Source organism: Callithrix jacchus, chromosome 19 (genome assembly GCF_049354715.1).
Source record: "Callithrix jacchus isolate 240 chromosome 19, calJac240_pri, whole genome shotgun sequence".
NCBI lineage: Eukaryota > Metazoa > Chordata > Mammalia > Primates > Cebidae > Callithrix > Callithrix jacchus.
The window spans coordinates 16,290,127-16,307,850 of record NC_133520.1 but is presented as its reverse complement, the minus strand read 5'-3'; the positions used below and the strand labels follow the sequence as shown (position 1 = coordinate 16,307,850).

Sequence of the window (17,724 nt, the reverse complement as noted above, 5' to 3'; positions counted from 1 at the left end):
CTGGGTTCAAGTGATTCTCCTACCTTAGCTTCTCATGTGGCTGAGATTACAGGTACCTGCCATCATGCCTGGCTAATTTTTGTATTTTTAGTAGGAGGCAGTTTTTCACCCTGTTGGCCAGGCTGGTCTCAAACTCCTGACCTCAAATGGTCTGCCCGTCTCAGTCTCCCAAAGTGCTAGGATTATAGGCATGAGCCACAATGCCTGGCCTATTTTATTTTTTGAGACAGCGTCTCACTCTTGCCTAGGCTTGAGTGCAGTGGTGCAATCTTGGCTCACTGAAACCTCCATCTCCTGGATTCGAGCTATTCTCCTGCCTCAGCCTCCAAGTAGCTAGCATCACAGGTTCGTGCCACCACACCTAGCTAATTTTTGTATTTTTAGTAGAGACGGGGTTTCACTATGTTGGTCAGGCTGGTCTCGAACTCCTGACTTCAGGTGATCCACTTGCCTCAGCCTTCCAAAGTGCTGGGATTACAGGTGTGAGCCACTGTGCCCGGCCAGCAGCGGCAGTTTCTTAATCAGCTCAGTCAGCTGATTAATGAGGAAAAGGAAAAAAGACAAAGAAGGGAAATCACACAGCAATCACGTTGGGTCACTGTTTTATATATTTTCTGGCTGCTGCTGCAAAATGCAGAATTTACAGAAATGCAGAAATACAGATTTCGGCCATCATACATAAACACACTCTTCTTCATCAGTTGTTTCTAAAGTAAAACTACATCTTACAGCATTATTTTTCAAGCTTTTAAAGGTGCCATCCACAGTAAGAAATATAATTTATTTTGAGACTCATATTCACATAAAGAAAGCTAACAAAAGTTTAACAAGCAATCCTTATATATGTATGTGTGTATCGGTATGTATAAATGTGTGTGCTACACACACACACACACAGATATACACATTCATATAAGCACACTTTGATTGGTTGTGATGTGACCTACTAAGCCGGTTTCATAACTCACTTATGGTTGTAACCCACTAATGGTCATATCATTTGAAAAAACACTGTCAAATAATAAAGTAAATGTAATTGCCTGCAACTAGAAAACATTGTATTTCTCAGTGATTAATACTTCTAGAGTCACTGAAAGCATGATTTTTATGCAGGCTGAGCAGCTACCCTTTAAGAACTGGGGGTAACTTTGTGAAGCTGACTCTGACTGTTGAATTTGTGTCACTTAGTTTCCTATTTCTTTTTTTTTTTTTTTTTGAGATGGAGTCTCACTGGGTCACCCTGGCTGGAGTGCAGTGGTACAATCTTGGCTCACTGCAACCTCCACCTCCCAGGTTCAAGTGATTCTCTTGCCCCAGCCTCCCAAGCAGCTAAGACTACAGGCGCACACCACCACACCTGGCTAACTTTTGTATTTTTAGTAGAGTTGGGGTTTCACCATATTGACCAGTATGGTCTCAATCTCTTGACCTCATGATCCACCCTCCTCAACCTCCCAAAGTGCTAGGATTACAGGCATGAGCCACCGCGCCTGGCCCCCATTTCTTCTTCCACTAGCATTTTTGTTAAGAGAATCCACTTGACTGCCTAAAAAACCTCCTGTTAGAAACAATTTGACAGTGCACAGACTTCTAGAAAAGGTCTGATGGTGCAGGAAATTTAAATAATTATCTTTTAAATTGAATATTCCTTTTTTTTTTTTTGAGACGGAGTCTCACTCTGTTGCCCAGGCTGGATTGTAGTGGGGTGATCACTGCTTGTGCAACCTCCGCCTCCCAGGCTCAAGTGATCCTCCCACCTCAGTTCCATAAGTAGCTGGGACTACAGGCACACCACTACCACACCCTGCTAATTTTGTGTATGTGTATTTTTAGTAGAAACTGGGTTTTACCATGTTGCCCAGGCTGGTCTCTGCCTGCCTTCACCTCCCAAAGTTCTGGGATTACAATTGTGAGCCATTGTGCCTGGCCTAAAATTTACTATATTTTTATTCTACTCTTTGAACACCGTACATTTATCCACACTATAGAACCTCTTCTTTATATCCTAGTGACCAACATTTACTTAAAATTTCGGACTTCTGTTATTTAACTTGATTGATGGAAAATAAAATGGAATTCTGCTTTATCTTTCATTTTTGAAAGGTGCTGACAAGGTACTGCTGCATGCATTTGATGGTCGGCCATCTGTAGCCATGCAAGGAGTAAGAGCTGGGTACTTCTTCTCAATTCCCCCTTCTATCGTAAGAAGTGGACAGGTAAATTTTTTCATTGAAACTCATCTAACACTTTATGAGATGAAAGTTAAAGTATGAGCTTTTCTTACATACGTGTGATACTATTCTAGTTACCTTACAACAATTAATCTTAGGTCTCTACCACACATATATACATTTTATATATATATATGTGTGTGTGTATATACACACACACACACACACACACACACACATATATATATATGAACTCAGAAATTGACTTAACTGTAAAATTAAAATAAGGCCAAGTGTGACGGCTCACACTTGTAATCCCAGCATTCTGGGAGGCCAAGGCGGGTGGATCACCTGAGGTCAGCAGTTCAAGACCAGTCTGACCAACATGGTGAAATCCCGTCTCTACTAAAAATACAAAAATTAGTCAAGTGTGGTGGCATGCACCTGCAGTCCTAGCTACTCGGAGACTGAGACAGAATCACTTTGAACCCAGGAGGCGGAGGTTGCAGTGAGCTGACATCGCGCCGTCGCACTCCAGCTTGGACAACAAGAGCAAAACTCTGTCTAAACAAAAAAGGAAAGAGAAAGCAAAATTAAGGTATAGTCAAGGTTTATAAAAATATCTCTATCAGCAATCATTTATCTTTGTGTACGCTTTAGCTGCATTTTACAAATTTTAATATGCTCTGTTTTCACTTTTTTTAGTTCAAAACATACTCTAACTTATCTTGGGACATCCTTGATCATAAGGTTATTCAAAAAGTATATTGTTTAATTCCAAAAATTAAGAATTTTCCTGATATCTTTCTTTTCTTTTTTTTTTATCTGAGATGGAGTCTCGCTCTGTTGTCCAGGCTGGAGTGCGCAATCTCGACTCACTGCAACCTCCACCTCCCAGGTTCAAGCAATTCGCCTGCCTCAGCCTCCTGAGTAGCTGGGATTACAGGCGTGTGCCACCATGCCCAGCTAATTTTTTTTATTTTTTAGTGAGAGACAGGGTTTTACCATATTGGCCAGGCTGGTCTTGAACTTCTGACCTCAAGAGATCCTCCAGCCTCAGCCTCCCCAAAGTACTGGAATTACAAGCATGAACCACAGCGCCCACCCTTTCCTGATATCTTTCTGTTACTGATTTCTACTTTAATTCCACTGTGTTCAGAGAACATACATTATATGATTTTAACAAGTTTTTAAAATTAATTGAGGTTTCCTTAGTGGCCTGAATATGGTCTATTTTGGTGAATGGAACATACACACTTGAAAAGAATGTATATTCTGCTTTGCATGGAGTGTTCTATAAATGTAAATCAGGTTTGGTTAACTGATAGTCCAGTATTTATTTTTATTTTTGCTACTTTTATTATTTGTGGAGAAATTTCTTAGTATAATCTTTAGCTGAGACTGTTTCTCCTCCAAAACTGAAATGCAAATGCTGTTTTTTATTACTTTAAAGAAAATTAAAACAACTTCATAAAAGAAAGAACAAATTTCAAGTCAACCCAAATCCCACCACTCAGAGAGTACTATTGTTAACATTGATTTGGATAAAATAAAAGGATATGCTACTATTTTTTCTTTTGACCCAGCTTCATAGATATGTATTTATGTCTATAAATATAGACCTACATCATCTTTTATACTGACCAAGTAGTATTTCACATTGTGGATATACCATAATTTATTTAAGCATTACCCTAGATAAAGGTTAGGCTGTTTCCAGTTTTTCACTGCTTTTTTCTTTTTTTTTTTTTATGAGACAGTTTTGCTTTTGTTGCCCAGGCTGGAGTGCAATGGCATGATCTCAGCCCACCACAGCCTCCGCCTCCTGGTTTCAAGTGATTCTCCTGCCTCAGCTTCCCAAGTAGCTGGGGTTACAGGCATGCGCCACCACACTGGCTAATTTTGAATTTTAGTAGAGACAGAGTTTCTCCACATTGGTCAGGCTGATCTCAAACTCCTGACCTCAGGCCTCGCAAAGTGCTGGGATTACAGGCATGAGCCACCATGCCTAGCCTTTTCACTCTTGTAAACAGTGTTTTCATGAATGTCTTTGTACATCCACAAACACATATGCATACACTTGTCCACTTGTCTCCTATAAATGGAATCACTAAGTAAAAGTTTATACATTTTTTAAAATTTTGGCATAAATTGTCACATTTCCTTCAAGGACATTTATACCAGTTTAATCGTTATCTACCAACAGTGCATAAGAATACTCATTTGTGTGCTTTTAAATTTTTAATCATAAACAGCTTAACAATGTTCCACTTTGCATCATTTGCCCCCTTCCCATTTTTTTTTTTTTTTTAATTTTAAGTGCAGTGGCAGCAAGAGAATTGTGTTCCTGGCATAAAACATATTGAGTTAATTGCAATTCTTACAATCTACACACAGAAAATTATAAATAAGAAAATAAAACAGCCAGGCATGGTGGCTCATACCTGTAATCCCAGCACTCTGGGAGGCCAAGGTAGGAGGATCCCGTGAGCCCTGAGTTCGAGACCAGCCTGAGTGACATAGTGAGACCCCCTCTCTACAAAAATTACTAAAATTAGCTGGGTGTGGTGATATGTGGCTGTGGTCCCAGATACTGAGGAGGCTGAGGTGAGAGGATCACTGGAGCCCTGGAAGGAGAGGTTGCAGTGAGCCAAGATCACACCATTGCACTCCAGCCTGAAGACAAAGAAAAGAAAACCATCCACAACCCAATCTAAAATTTAAATTGGGCCAGGCACTGTGGCTCACTGTAATCCCAGCATTTTTGGAGGCTGAAGTGGGCAGATCATCTGAGGTTAGGAGTTCAAGACCAGCCTGGCCAACATGGTGAGACCCCCGTCTCTACTAAAAATACAAAAATTAGCTGGCTTTGGTGGCACACACCTGTAATCCCAGCCACTTGAGAGGCTGAGGCAGGAGAAGCACTTTAATCCAGGAGGCAGATATTGCAGTGAACTGAGATTGCACCACTTTACTCCACCCTGGGCAACAGAGCCTCCATATAAATAAATAAATAAATAAGATAAAATAAAATTTAAATGGCATAAGAACCTTAGATTTGGGCCAGGCACAGTGGCTCATGCCTGTAACTTCAGCACTTTGGGAGGCCAAGGCCTGCGGATCACTTGAGCTCAAGAATTCAAGAACAGCCCAGGCAACATAGTGAAATGCTATCTCTATAGTCCCAAATACTTGGGAGGCTGAGGTGGGAGGATGGCTTGAGTCCCAGAGGTGGAGGTCCCAGTGAGCCAAGAAGGTGCCACTCCACTCCAACATGAATGACAGAGCCATACTTTGTCTCAAAAACAAACAAACAGAACCCTTAGATTTATCAACATAAAGCTGAGTGCCTTAAAGTGGATGTTAGAAAGAAACAGAGTGTGATGATGATGGAGAAACAACAGAAATCACTTCCTTGTTTCTATTGGCACGTGGTATCAGATGTTTAGATTTCTGCCTGCTGGATATACCTCATTTTTGCTATGTTTACTATTCTTTGGTTTTCCTAGAAGATAATTTGGATAATTTTAGGAATTCGTGTTTATACTTTAACATAATATTTAGTAGTGGAATTAGGAGAACATAATAGGCATCCAGTTAGCATTTATCAATTGAATTGTTTTTTTGAAGCAGAGTCTCACTCTGTCGCCCAGGCTGGGGTGCAGTGATGTGATCTTGGCTCACTGCAACATCTGCCTCCCAGGTCCAAGCAATTCTCCTGCCTCAGCCTTCGAAGTAGCTGGGATTATAGGTGTGCACCACAACGCCTGGCTAATTATTATTATTATTATTTTCACTCTGTGGCCAGGCTGGAGTGCAGTGGCATGATCTCGGCTCACTACAAACTCTGTCTCCCAGGTTCAAGTGATTCTCATGCCTCAGCCTCCTGAGTAGCTCAGACTACAGGTATGCACCACCATGCCCAGCTATTTTTTGTATTTTTAGTAGAGACAGGGTTTCACCATGTTGGCCAGGCTGGTCTTGAACTCCCAACCTCAGGTGATCTGCCTGCCTCAGCCTCCCAAAGTGCTAGGATTACAGGTATGAGCCACCATACCTGGGTTAATTTTTGTGTTCTCAATAGAGATGGGTTTTATCATGTTGGTCAGGCTGATCTCAAACTCCTGGCCTCAAGTGATCTGCCCACTTCAGCCTCCCAAAGTACTGGGATTACAGGTGTAAGCTACCACACCCGGCATAGCAATCACTTCTTTTTTTTTTTTTTAGATAGATCCTCACTTTGTTGCCCAGGCTGGAGTGTAGTAGCCCAATCTCAGCTCACTGCAACCTCTGCCTCCCTGGTTCAAGCAATTCTTCTGCCTCAGCCTCCTGAGTAGCTGGGATTACGGGCGCACACTACCACACCTGGCTGATATTTGTATTTTTAGTAGAGACGGGGTTTCACCATGTTGGTCAAGCTGGTCTCGAACTCCTGACCTTGTGATCTGCCTGCCTCAGCCTCCCAAAGTGCTGGGATTACAGGTGTGAGCCACCTCGCCCAGATTAAAGCATAAATTTTAAGTTCTTGCAGAATCAGATGTATTATTAGCATGTCAATTTAATACTCCTTATTTCTCATGTTTTAAACTTACCTGCTTTCTCTTTTGTCTAAGAAGCAGAAACTTGTGAAACAGTTGCCTTTAACTTCTATATGCTTAGAAACAGATTCACCTGCACTAGGACCAGAAAAACAGGTAAATTGTTTTCTAATGTCTATATTATTTAGATTGTATCTTTCATTTGAGCTCTTTTCTTATTTAGCTGTGTTTCTCAATCTAGCACTATATGAGGATTCCACCGTATTTACACATTTCTAGTATAAATACGGTGAAATCCTCATATAGTGCTAGATTGAGGGGTTGTATTAACTTCATTTCAGGTCTTTCTAAATATAGCTGTCATGCACCAGAGAATATTATTTGATAATGGAGCATGTCCTAATGTATGTAATAATAACAGTCAGACCAGTGTAGTAAAAAGCACAGTGTCTGCAGTCAGATTCTAATCCTGTTGTCTACCTAGTAGCTGACTTTGGGTAAACTGCTTAATCTCTCTGAAACTGCTTTTTCATTTATAAAATATGGGTAAAATAATAAATAATTTAAAAGATTATGGTGAGTATTATGTGAAGGAATGTATGTGAAAGTACCTAGCAATGTCTGGTATACAGTAGACGCTCAATGAATGTTCATTTTCTTCTTTTAATTAGCATGTTATAATGAAGATCTGTTTCTTTCAATACAAGTATTAATATAGTCATGGGTTTACTTATATGATCTTTGCTGTAGTCTCTTTTTGTTATTGTAAGCCACAAGGAATCATATTTTAAATTTCACTTTTTCATATTGCTACTATTTTAATTTATAATTTTCTGAAAGTAAGCCACAGTCTGTGCTTTATTTGCTTTAGACATTACCTGTTACAATGACCTCCCAATGTGCAATTAATAAGTGCCTCTGCCCCACCAGATCTGTGTGTCTGTGCCTGCCAAATTCAGAGAATTAGCACTCAAAATTTAGAGGTTTGGGAACAGTAGCAATTACTATGTGTTTATTCAGAAACTATGATTATATATGATTGCAATGTGAATTTTACCAATTAAAGTTCAATTAATTTTATTTATTTATTTATTTATTTTGAGACAGGGTCTTACTGTCACCCAGGTGGTAATGCAGTGGGATGATTACAGAAACCTCAACTTCCTGGGTTCAGATGATTCTCCTTCATGCATGTGCTAGTGTGTGTGACCATGCCTGGCTAGTTGGCTTTTTTTTTTTTTTTTTTTTGAGACATAGTCTCACTCTGTCGCCCAGTCTGGAGTGCAGTGGCATGCTCTCGGCTCACTGCAACCTCTGCCTCCCAGGTTCAAGCAATTCTCCTGCCTCAGCTTCCCAAGTAACTGGGATTACAGGCTTGTGCCACCACTTCTGGCTAATTTTTGTATTATTAGTGCAGACAGGGTTTCACCATGTTGGCCACGCTGGTCTCAAACTCGTGACCTCAAGTGATCTGCCCACCTTGGACTCCCAAAGTGCTGGGATGACAGGCGTGAGCCACTGCACCTGGCCATTTTTATATTTTTTGTAGATATGTGGTATTACCATGTTCCTCAGGCTGGTCTTGAAACTCCTGGCCTCAAAGAATCCTAGCTTCCTGTCTTGGCCTCCCAAAGTGCTAGGATTACAGGCATGAGCCACTGTGCCGGCTTTTATTTTTATTTTCTTTTTAACAGGATCTCGCTCTATGGCCTAGGTTGGAGTACAGTGGCACAGTCATAGCTCACTGCAGCCCCCACCTCATGGGCTCAAGTGATCCTCCCACCTCAGCCCCCACCTCCAGTAGCTGTCCAGGCTGGTTAATTGCATATTTTTATGAACCAGCTATTATAAGAATGTAATATAGAGGAATGGGAAAGTAGAGGATCACACAACTAGTTTTTTCTCTTTTGGTGTAGGACAGAATGGTACAAAATTGCTGTTTTGATTAGTGTAAAATGGAAGGAAAGACCTAGCATTATTCTCCCTAAACAGGAATGAATTTTGATGCCTGTTGGAAGTCGCTTTTATATTTACATTTAGTTGATTTGACAAAAATTGTGAGTTTCTGGCATAGTGCCTTGTTCAAAGTAGGCACCAGTTGAGAGCATCCCTAATCTGAAAATCCTAAATCTAAAGCTCCAAAATCTAAAACTTTTTGATCATGGATGTGACACTACAAAAGGAAAATTCCATAAATGAGTACTTAACAAAAACTTTATTTCTTGCACAAAATAATTTAAAATATTGCATAAAGTTACTTTCAAGCTATGTGTATAAAGTGTATATGAAACATAAATGGGGCTGGGCACAGTGACTCACACCTGTAATCCTGGCACATCGGGAGGCCGAGGCTGACAGATCCCTTGAGGTCAGTAGTTTGAGACCATCCTGGACAACACAGTGAAACCCTGTTTCTACCAAAAATACAAAAATTAGCCGGGAGTGGTGATACATACCTGTAGTCTCAGCTACTCAGGAGGCTGAGGCAGGAGAATCACTTGAACCCAGGAGGCAGAGTTGCAGTGAGCTGAGATTATGCCACAGCACTACAGCCTGGGCAACAGAGAAAAAAAAAATGTAGGGTTCAGCCCTACAGGGTCCTATGAGCCCCTCTCCACTGGTGCAGAGACGAGAAATTGTAGAAAAAAAGACAAGACACAGAGATCAAGAGAAAAAGTTTGGGCCCAAGGGTCCACTGCTCACCAAAGCGTGGAGTCCAGCAGTGGCCCTGAGTGTCTGGTCACTCTGGCTTTTATTGCATACAAAGCAGGGGGCAGGGTAGACTGGGCAGGTCATTTTTGGTCGGTGATAGGGTCAGGTAAATCACGTGTCTTGGAGACAGGGTCCCATGACTTTCAGGTAACCCAGGCGAGGGAAGGAGCATACTGCATCAGCACTTTTTTCATACTTGTCAAAAAGAGAGAAGATCTTGAGATTTATGTTACTGTTACTGATATCCTCTAAGAAAAAGAGGAACCAGGTGCAGAAGCAAAAGATGCTTCTGACCTCTGAAGCATAGCCCCCATAGAGACACTTAAGCCCCTGGATGTCTGTGGGCTTCCCTGACAGCCATCAGGCCTACCACAAGAGCTTGGGGGAGCGGAGTTTTCTCCTAACTCCTCTGGGGAAGGAGACATCTTGGATGTCTCCTTCCACAGCTGGCTAAACAGTGGGCACTTTCCCAGCCCTGGTACTTTCCCAGCGCTGGCACTGCTGCACAGCCAAGTCGCCCTCCAGTAGCCCTTATGCGGGAGTGACAGAGGGCTTAGAGCATCTTGCCTTAGGGTCACTTCTTTCACAGTGTCACGTTAGGTTCACACTTTGCAACCCGAGAAGTATTAGCAACATTAAAAGATTATGATGAGTATATGGATATTTAAGTATCTATATCTATGATTACTTATGTGATTATATTTCTAATTTCATCATTTATATGGGAACAGGCCGAGGCTTCAGACCCTTGCCTCGGCACTTGCGGGGTCTCCCACCCACAGAAAGAAAGAGAAAGAGAGAGAAAGAAATCAAGAAGGAAGCAACAAAGAAAGAATCTGTGTTTAGACTTGGTCCACATCCCCAAGATATCTTATTATGTATATATATATTTTTTTAAAATACAAAATTTGGAACATTTTTGGTTCCAAGCATTTTGGGCAAGAGATGCTCAACCTGTGCTCAACAAATATTTTTGGATAAATGAATTTTTTAACCGCATGTGATTTTTGTTAAGTAAAATGTATCTGTTCACCAGGCTCAGTGGCTCATGTTTGTAATTCCAGCACTTTGGGAGGCCAAGGCAGACAGATCATGAGGTCAGGAGTTCTAGGCCAGCCTGGCCAACATGGTGAAACCCTGTCTGTACTAAAAAAATACAAAAATTAGCCGGGCATGGTAGCACGTACCTGTAATCCCAGCTACTCAGGAGGTTGAGGTAGGAGAATCACTGGTACCCAGCAGGCAGAGGTTGCAGTGAGCTGAGATCATGCCATTGCACTCCAGCCTAGGCAACAAGAGCAAAACTACATATCAAAAAAATATATATGTCTGTTTTAGAAAGTTAGAAAACACAATCATGACCAAGAAAATAAATCATCTACCACACAAAGGTTACCACTATAATATAGTAGCTAAGTCCATAAACTCTGAAGTCAGATTGCTTGGGTTTAAAGCCCAGCCAGGCTACTTACTACTATTTGAGATTCCTTCTTATCTGTATAAATAGGGATATGGTCGGGTGCAGTGGTGCATGCCTATAGTTCCAGCTACTTGGGAGGCTCAAGTGGGAGGATTGCTTGAGCCCAGGAGTTCTGGGCTGTAGTGCGCCATGCCAATCAAGTGTCTGCACTAAGTTCGGCATCAATATGGTGACCTCCCAGGATGGGGATCACCAGGTTGCCTAAGGAGGGGTGAACTGGCCCAGGTCGGAAGCGGAGCTGATCAAAATTCCTGTGCTGATCAGTAGTGGGATCACACCTATGAATATTTACTGCACTCCAGCCTGGGCAACACAGTGAGACCCCATCTCTGAAAAAAAAAAGGGATACTACTAATAATAGTATACCTATCCCACAGAGTTATTTTGAGGATTAAATGAGAAATTTTATAAAAAGCTTAGAACAATGCCTCATCTATAGAACACACTAAAGTCTGTATGTTCTTTCAGACATTTTAATGTTCATTTATGTATGTACATATATTTTGTAAAAACAGAATTAACCTGGACATATTATTTTATAACTGACCTTTATGTGGTAAACTTCTGTATATATATTTTTTTTGTTAATTTTTTTTTTTTATAGAGACAAGGTCTCACTATGTTTCCCAGGCTGAACTCAAGTGATCCTCTGCCTCTGCCTTCCTAAGTGCTAGGATTATAGATGTAAGCCACTGCACCTCTGTATATATTAATAAATACACTTTTCATCATGTTTAATAAATGCATAATATTCCAGTATGTGAGTTTACCATAATATATTTAACTTAACATTGGTCATCTAGATTGTATTACAAACAACATGATAAACATCTTGAACATAAATCTTTGTGCACATTTTTATTTTTTTAGGTGTTTTTTAAACTTTAACAATAATGTTATTCTGCTGAACATTATCATCCTGAGTAGATACTTATTGATAGTAACAATAATACTTTATTTCATCAAATATAAATGCTACTGATTGTAGAGGCACCATTGTTTACCATTGTTTTATAACCATTAAGAAAGAAAAAACACTGCCAGTTACACTATGATATACCACTGAATCTAAGTGAAATATACTGTATCAATTTCAGAGATGTTAACATAGGGGAGGAAATGCATCTTAGAATCAGTGAAATTCCAGTACATAATCTGTTCCGTCTTTCCAATACATGATGGCATTTCTTGAATCATACTGTCATGTAGCCTGTGAGGTAGGCAGCCAAGCAGCAGAGCAGTGACCTTTACAAGTGCTCACGTAAGCAACAAACCAAAGGACAGTTAATCCATTGGTCAGGCGGGTCACTAAGTGTTGACTCTTTGCAGACTGCTTCTTGTGCCAGGAGCTAGGGACTTCAATTAATACCCCAGGTTTCTTTTCAGGACCAGCATAAATTTCTAATCAATATTGCAGCCATGCCTCCCTCCCAGCCCTCATCCCCACCTAAAAAGAAAAAAGGAGCCCATCAGTTGCTTTTACCAACTCATTTTCTTCTGCTTTTCTTTTTTTTTTTTTTTTTGAGACGGAGTTTCGCTCTTGTTACCCAGGCTGGAGTGCAATGGTGTGATCTCGGCTCACCGCAACCTCTGCCTCCTGGGTTCAGGCAATTCTCCTGCCTCAGCCTCCTGAGTAGCTGGGATTACAGGCACGCGCCACCATGCCCAGCTAATTTTTTGTATTTTTAGTAAAGACAGGGTTTCACCATGTTGACCAGGATGGTCTCGATTTCTTGACCTCATGATCCACCTGCCTCGGCCTCCCAAAGTGCTGGAATTACAGGCATGAGCCACCGCGCCCGGCATCTTCTGTTTTATCTATAGTCTCCAAGGATCTGCTTCCCTTGACTGTCATGTTTGACATGGTGTCTGCTGTGTAATTTCAGGTACGGAATGAGCCCTGGAACATTTCTATTTCAGCAGAATATATTGCCCAGGTGAAAGGGATCTCAGTGGAAGAAGTTATAGAAGTGACGACACAGAATGCATTAAAACTGTTTCCTAAGCTCCGACACTTGCTCCAGAAATAGCTTCAAAACCATACATTGCAAAATGGAATCAACTACAGGGGGCAGCATTTGAAAAATAAAAATGTTCTGATGAAGAATTTGAACTCAAGAAGCTGTTTTATAGGGTTTTAGAAGATTTTAATTGTAGAGAAATATTTCTCTTAGAAAGAAAACTGGGCTTGGATCCTAAAACCCTGGGTTCTGATTCTAGCCTTGTGCTCCTTTTCAGTTAGCCGAGTTCTGGCGGGATATTGGGAAAATACTGTTACTTCTTACATTGCCCTATTACATAGAACCACCATCTGAACTGAAACCACTGCTTCTGGAAGGGGGGCTCCCACAGGAAGAGCATAAGCACTGCTGTGATGAGGATGGAGTTAGCTAAAGTGTGGTCTTACCACCTGTTTTTCTTCCCATAGGATTTAGCCAGTGAAGGGAGAGTGTCTGGTGTCCTATGCTATCAGAAATCTCTTTTCTAGGTTTGTAAAATTAAACTTTTAATACTTTGAGTTATTTCTCTTTAAGATAAAAATGTGTAAGGATTTTACACTGATCTTAGATTTTTGACTTATGAGGCCAGTGGTTTGAATGAACAATCATTATTAAATGCAAAGCTCAAAAGTTTAGTTAACATACCAATTTTAAGTTCTAGTATGAATTTTGTCAACATATTTAGAATGTAAATGGCATTGTTAAAAATGTATCTGATTTCCTTGTGAACAGTAATATTTTGTATTTTTAAGTTTAAAATGTTAGTATAAGCCAAGCACAGTGGTATGCACCTGTAGTGCCAGTTACTCAGGAGGCTGAGATGGGAGGACCCCTTAAGCCCAAGTTTTAGTCCGGCCTGGGCAACCTAGTGAGATGTGAGAACCTGTCTCTAAAAAGGTAAATAAATAAAAATCTCAGGTGTATAAACAGTTCTGTAGATAGATGGTAGTGATGGTAGCACATCAATGTGAAGGTGTTTAATGCCACTGAACTGTATACTCATAAAGAATGAAGATAATACATTTTATGTTATGTGTATTTTACTATAATTTTTTTTTAATCTTATATGTAGTTTAACAGGTGTGGTCCATGGCAAAACTTAGGTATTTAATCTTGTTATATAAGCAGCAAATGCTGGAAAAAGTACCTGTCATAGGTAAAATAAACTTCCCAAAGCCAAGTGATTTTATGTAATCACTTCGAAATGATTCAATAAATATTTTGAAATGAATTCATTTACAGAAGAATCAAAAGTAGGGCAGATTGTCCAAACTAGACTAAGAAACAGAATAGGGTGTTTTCCCATCAGCACGATTATAAATGAAATTCCTACATTTAACAGGAGGTTATATTAAAACCAGACCTTTTCTTTTTTTTTTTTTTTTTTTTTAAGACAGAAAAACCTTGCTCTGTCGCCAGGTTGGAGTGCAGTGGCATGATCTCGACTCACTGCAACCTCTGCCTTCCAGGTTCAAGTGATTCTCCTGCCTCAGACTCCCGAGCAGCTGGGACTACAGGCACATGCCACCACACCCTGCTAATTTTTTGTATTTGTAATAGAAATGGGGTTTCACCATGTTGGCCAGGATGGTCTCATCTCTTGACCTTTTGATCCGCCCGCCTCAGCCTCCCAAAGTGCTGGGATTACAAGCGGGAGCCACTGCACCCAGCCAAAACCAGACTTTTAAACTCTCTTTCAACTCTGTATTTCCTTTCCCTATTTCCTACCTCCTGTACACATACCCTGTGTCAGACTTACCTCAGCCTCCCAAGTAGCTGGGACCACAGGTGCAAGCCACCATGCCTGGCTCATTTTTTGTATTTTTGGTAGATACAGGGTTTTGCCATCTTACCCAGGCTGGTCTTGAACCCCTGAGCTCAAGTGATCATCCCACCTCAGCCTCCCAAAGTGCTGGCATTAGAGGCATGAGCCATTGTACCCAGAGGCAAAATTGTTTTTATTTAAATATTGTTAATTTATTTTTAGGGGCAGGGTCTCATTGTGTTGCCCAAGCTTGTTTTGAACTCCTGGCCTCAAGCAATCCTCCTGCCTTGGCCTCCTAAAGTGCTGGGTTTATAGGCATGAGCCACCACACCTGGCCCCAAATAGCAAATTTCTTATAATTCCTCCAAAATGCCACTTAGCGTTAATCTTTACTAAATTTTCCAGAAGCCTACCAAGGCTGCCCTGTGGATTTCCTGAGCTACCTGCTAGAGCCGAGGATAATGGGTTTTATGTGGGGGCCCCTCTACTCCTCTCTAGTTCTCAAGGGCATAGGAAAGGCCAGAGTCCACCAGATTCACCCCAGAGGAATTCAGAGAGTGGGGAATTGGGAATCATGAGCATTGGCCTGGAGCTTTCAGATGCCAGAGAATCCTCCAGAATAAGGTAAAGGGTTATTTGAGGGGACAGCTGCTGTGATGGTTAATTTGGTATGTCAATTTGGTGAGGCTACATTACCCAGATAATTGGTTAAACATTATTCTAGATGTTTCTGTGAAGGTATATTGTCAATGAGATTAACATTTAAATCAGTGGGCTATGAGTGAAGCAGATTACCCTCTGTAAAGTGAGTTGGCCTCATCCAATCAGTTGAAGGCCTTAGAAATAGAAAAAGACTGACCTTCCCAAGCAAGAAACAATTCCGCCAGTAGACTACATTTGGGCTTTGCAGGAAGCCAGGCAGAAAAGGAGGAAACTGTGATTTAGTGTTACTGAGGAAACCCATGCACTGACAGATATGAAACACTCCTGGGAGGGGGTGGAGAGCACGTGGACTTTCTGCCATTTCAGGTAGGGTCAGAGTCCAAATAGATACATTGTCTTGTGACTTTTGAGGTTCTGGTTTTAGCCTGAAACCGCTGTAGGGTGTATAGAGGAGGATAAAGTAGAAAATGTCTAAGGTGGAATCAGGGTAAGGGATTTCCAGAAGGAGGTGGTATCGAAATTAAATCCTACACAAACTGAAGTTAGGTAAAGAGGAAGTAGTGGAATAAGGCAAGTTCAGAGTCACAAGTGGTGTTATAAAACCAGAGGCACATAGGTGAGGAGGATGGATAGGGTTAGTGAGAACTGAGGTTAGGGAATGTGTTGATCATACTGTCCAACTGGGTGTGGTGACTCATCTCTGTAATCCCAGCATTTTGGGAAGCTGAAGTGGGAGGATTGCTTGAAGCCAGGAGTTTGAAACCAGCCTGGTCAACATAGCCAAAGTAACAAAATTATCTGGGCATGGTACACACGGCAGTCCCAGCTAACCTGGAGGCTGAGGTGGGACAACTGCTTGAGCCGGGGAGGATGAGGCTGTACTTGGCTGCAGTCACTCCATGGCACTCCAGCCTGGGCAACAGAGTGAGACCCTGTCTCAAAAAGAAGAAAAACGAATGTACTGTTCATACCCTGACACTCCTTTACCACCTATGTGTTTATTTCCTATTATTCATCCTAGCTTGTGCCAAAGAGATAATACTGTATTCGATAGTCTTTATTTGAGCTCCTGAGTGTGGGGAGATAATTCTCTACAGGACTTGCAGGCTTCTGCACATCTAGGGAGCAGAGGCACTGACAACCTTTGTTCCAGATTATCTCTTTGGAAGATCGCGACTCCCTTTGGAGCAGAGGGCAGGTCTGTTTACCATCCACTGTAATGAAGATAATGTCTCCTTTCGGGCAAAGGTTGGGTTTCTTTAAGCTCAGTTTGCCTCAGCTGTGAGGCAAAACCTCTGTGTGTGTGGCATCTACCTGGACATCTTCACATTGCCCCATGGATCTTCAGGGTGTTGGCAAGGGGAACCGACCCAAACATGAGGCTTGTGTTCCTTGTGCTCTAAGTAGTAAAATCCTTTGCCTCTGAACCAGGAGCCTCATGTCTTCTGTAGGGGCCCATGACAACTGTGGCACAATAATCCTTTCCAGTTCTTGACACTAGGTATTTGTTTAAAAACAAACAAACCAGGGCCGGGCGCAGTGGCTCAAGCCTGTAATCCCAGCACTTTGGGAGGCCGAGGCGGGTGGATCACGAGGTCAACAGATCGAGACCATCCTGGTCAACATGGTGAAACCCCGTCTCTACTAAAAATACAAAAAATTAGCTGGGCATGGCGGGGGGGCGCGTGCCTGTAATCCCAGCTACTCAGGAGGCTGAGGCAGGAGAATTGCCTGAACCCAGGAGGCAGAGGTTGCGGTGAGCCAAGATCATGCCATTGCACTCTAGCCTGGGTAACAAGAGCGAAACTCCGTCTCAAAAACAAACAAACAAACAAACAAACAAAAACAGGATTACAGAATCCCAGCACTTTGCAGTCTGAGGAGGGCAGATTGCTTGAGGCCAGGAGTTCAAGACCAGCAACATGGCGAAACCGTGTCTCTACTAAAAATACAAAAATTAGCCAGGCGTACACCTGTAGTACCGGCTACTTAGGAGGCTGAGGTAGGAGAATCATCTGAGCCCAGGAAGTCCAGCTGCAGTGAACCATGATCATGCCACTGCACTCAAGCCTGGGTGACAGAATGAGACCCTGTCTCCAAAAGAGAAAAAGCAGACTTTCGCCATGTTGCCCAAGCTGGAGGGCAGTGGCTATTCACAGGCATGATGATCACACACTACAGCCTTGAACTCCTGATCTCAAGTGATCCTCCCACTCCAGCTTCCTGAGTACGTAAGACCCTAGGCATCTGCCACCGCTGCCTGGCTAGGTATTTGCCTTTTGGGAAGTGAAAAATTAGCTGTAGTTCTGTGTTGTTTATTATTATGATTTTTAACATATTCTCATGGTTGATGAGTCTTATCCACATGGTGCCCTACTATATAGTCCTGGCTTTA

The 17,724-nt window shown here is 41.7% G+C and overlaps 1 protein-coding gene across 9 annotated transcripts in view; it reads left to right on the top strand.

The window, feature by feature from the left end:
- TATDN3 (TatD DNase domain containing 3) overlaps nt 1-16,756 on the top strand; it is a 30,208-nt gene extending 13,452 nt beyond the window's left edge. For 7 of the 9 annotated variants that reach the window (XM_078356607.1, XM_078356604.1, XM_054248225.2 and 4 more), the window contains 3 exons: nt 2,104-2,216; nt 6,785-6,865; nt 12,788-16,756. In XM_078356607.1, the coding sequence (XP_078212733.1) occupies nt 2,104-2,216; nt 6,785-6,865; nt 12,788-12,931 (338 nt within the window). In that variant the 3' untranslated portion in view covers nt 12,932-16,756. The remainder of the gene's footprint in view (nt 1-2,103; nt 2,217-6,784; nt 6,866-12,787) is intronic. The other 2 variants (XM_078356608.1, XM_008985243.5) reach the window with 1 other exon arrangement.
- Nucleotides 16,757-17,724: the final 968 nt, after the last annotated feature.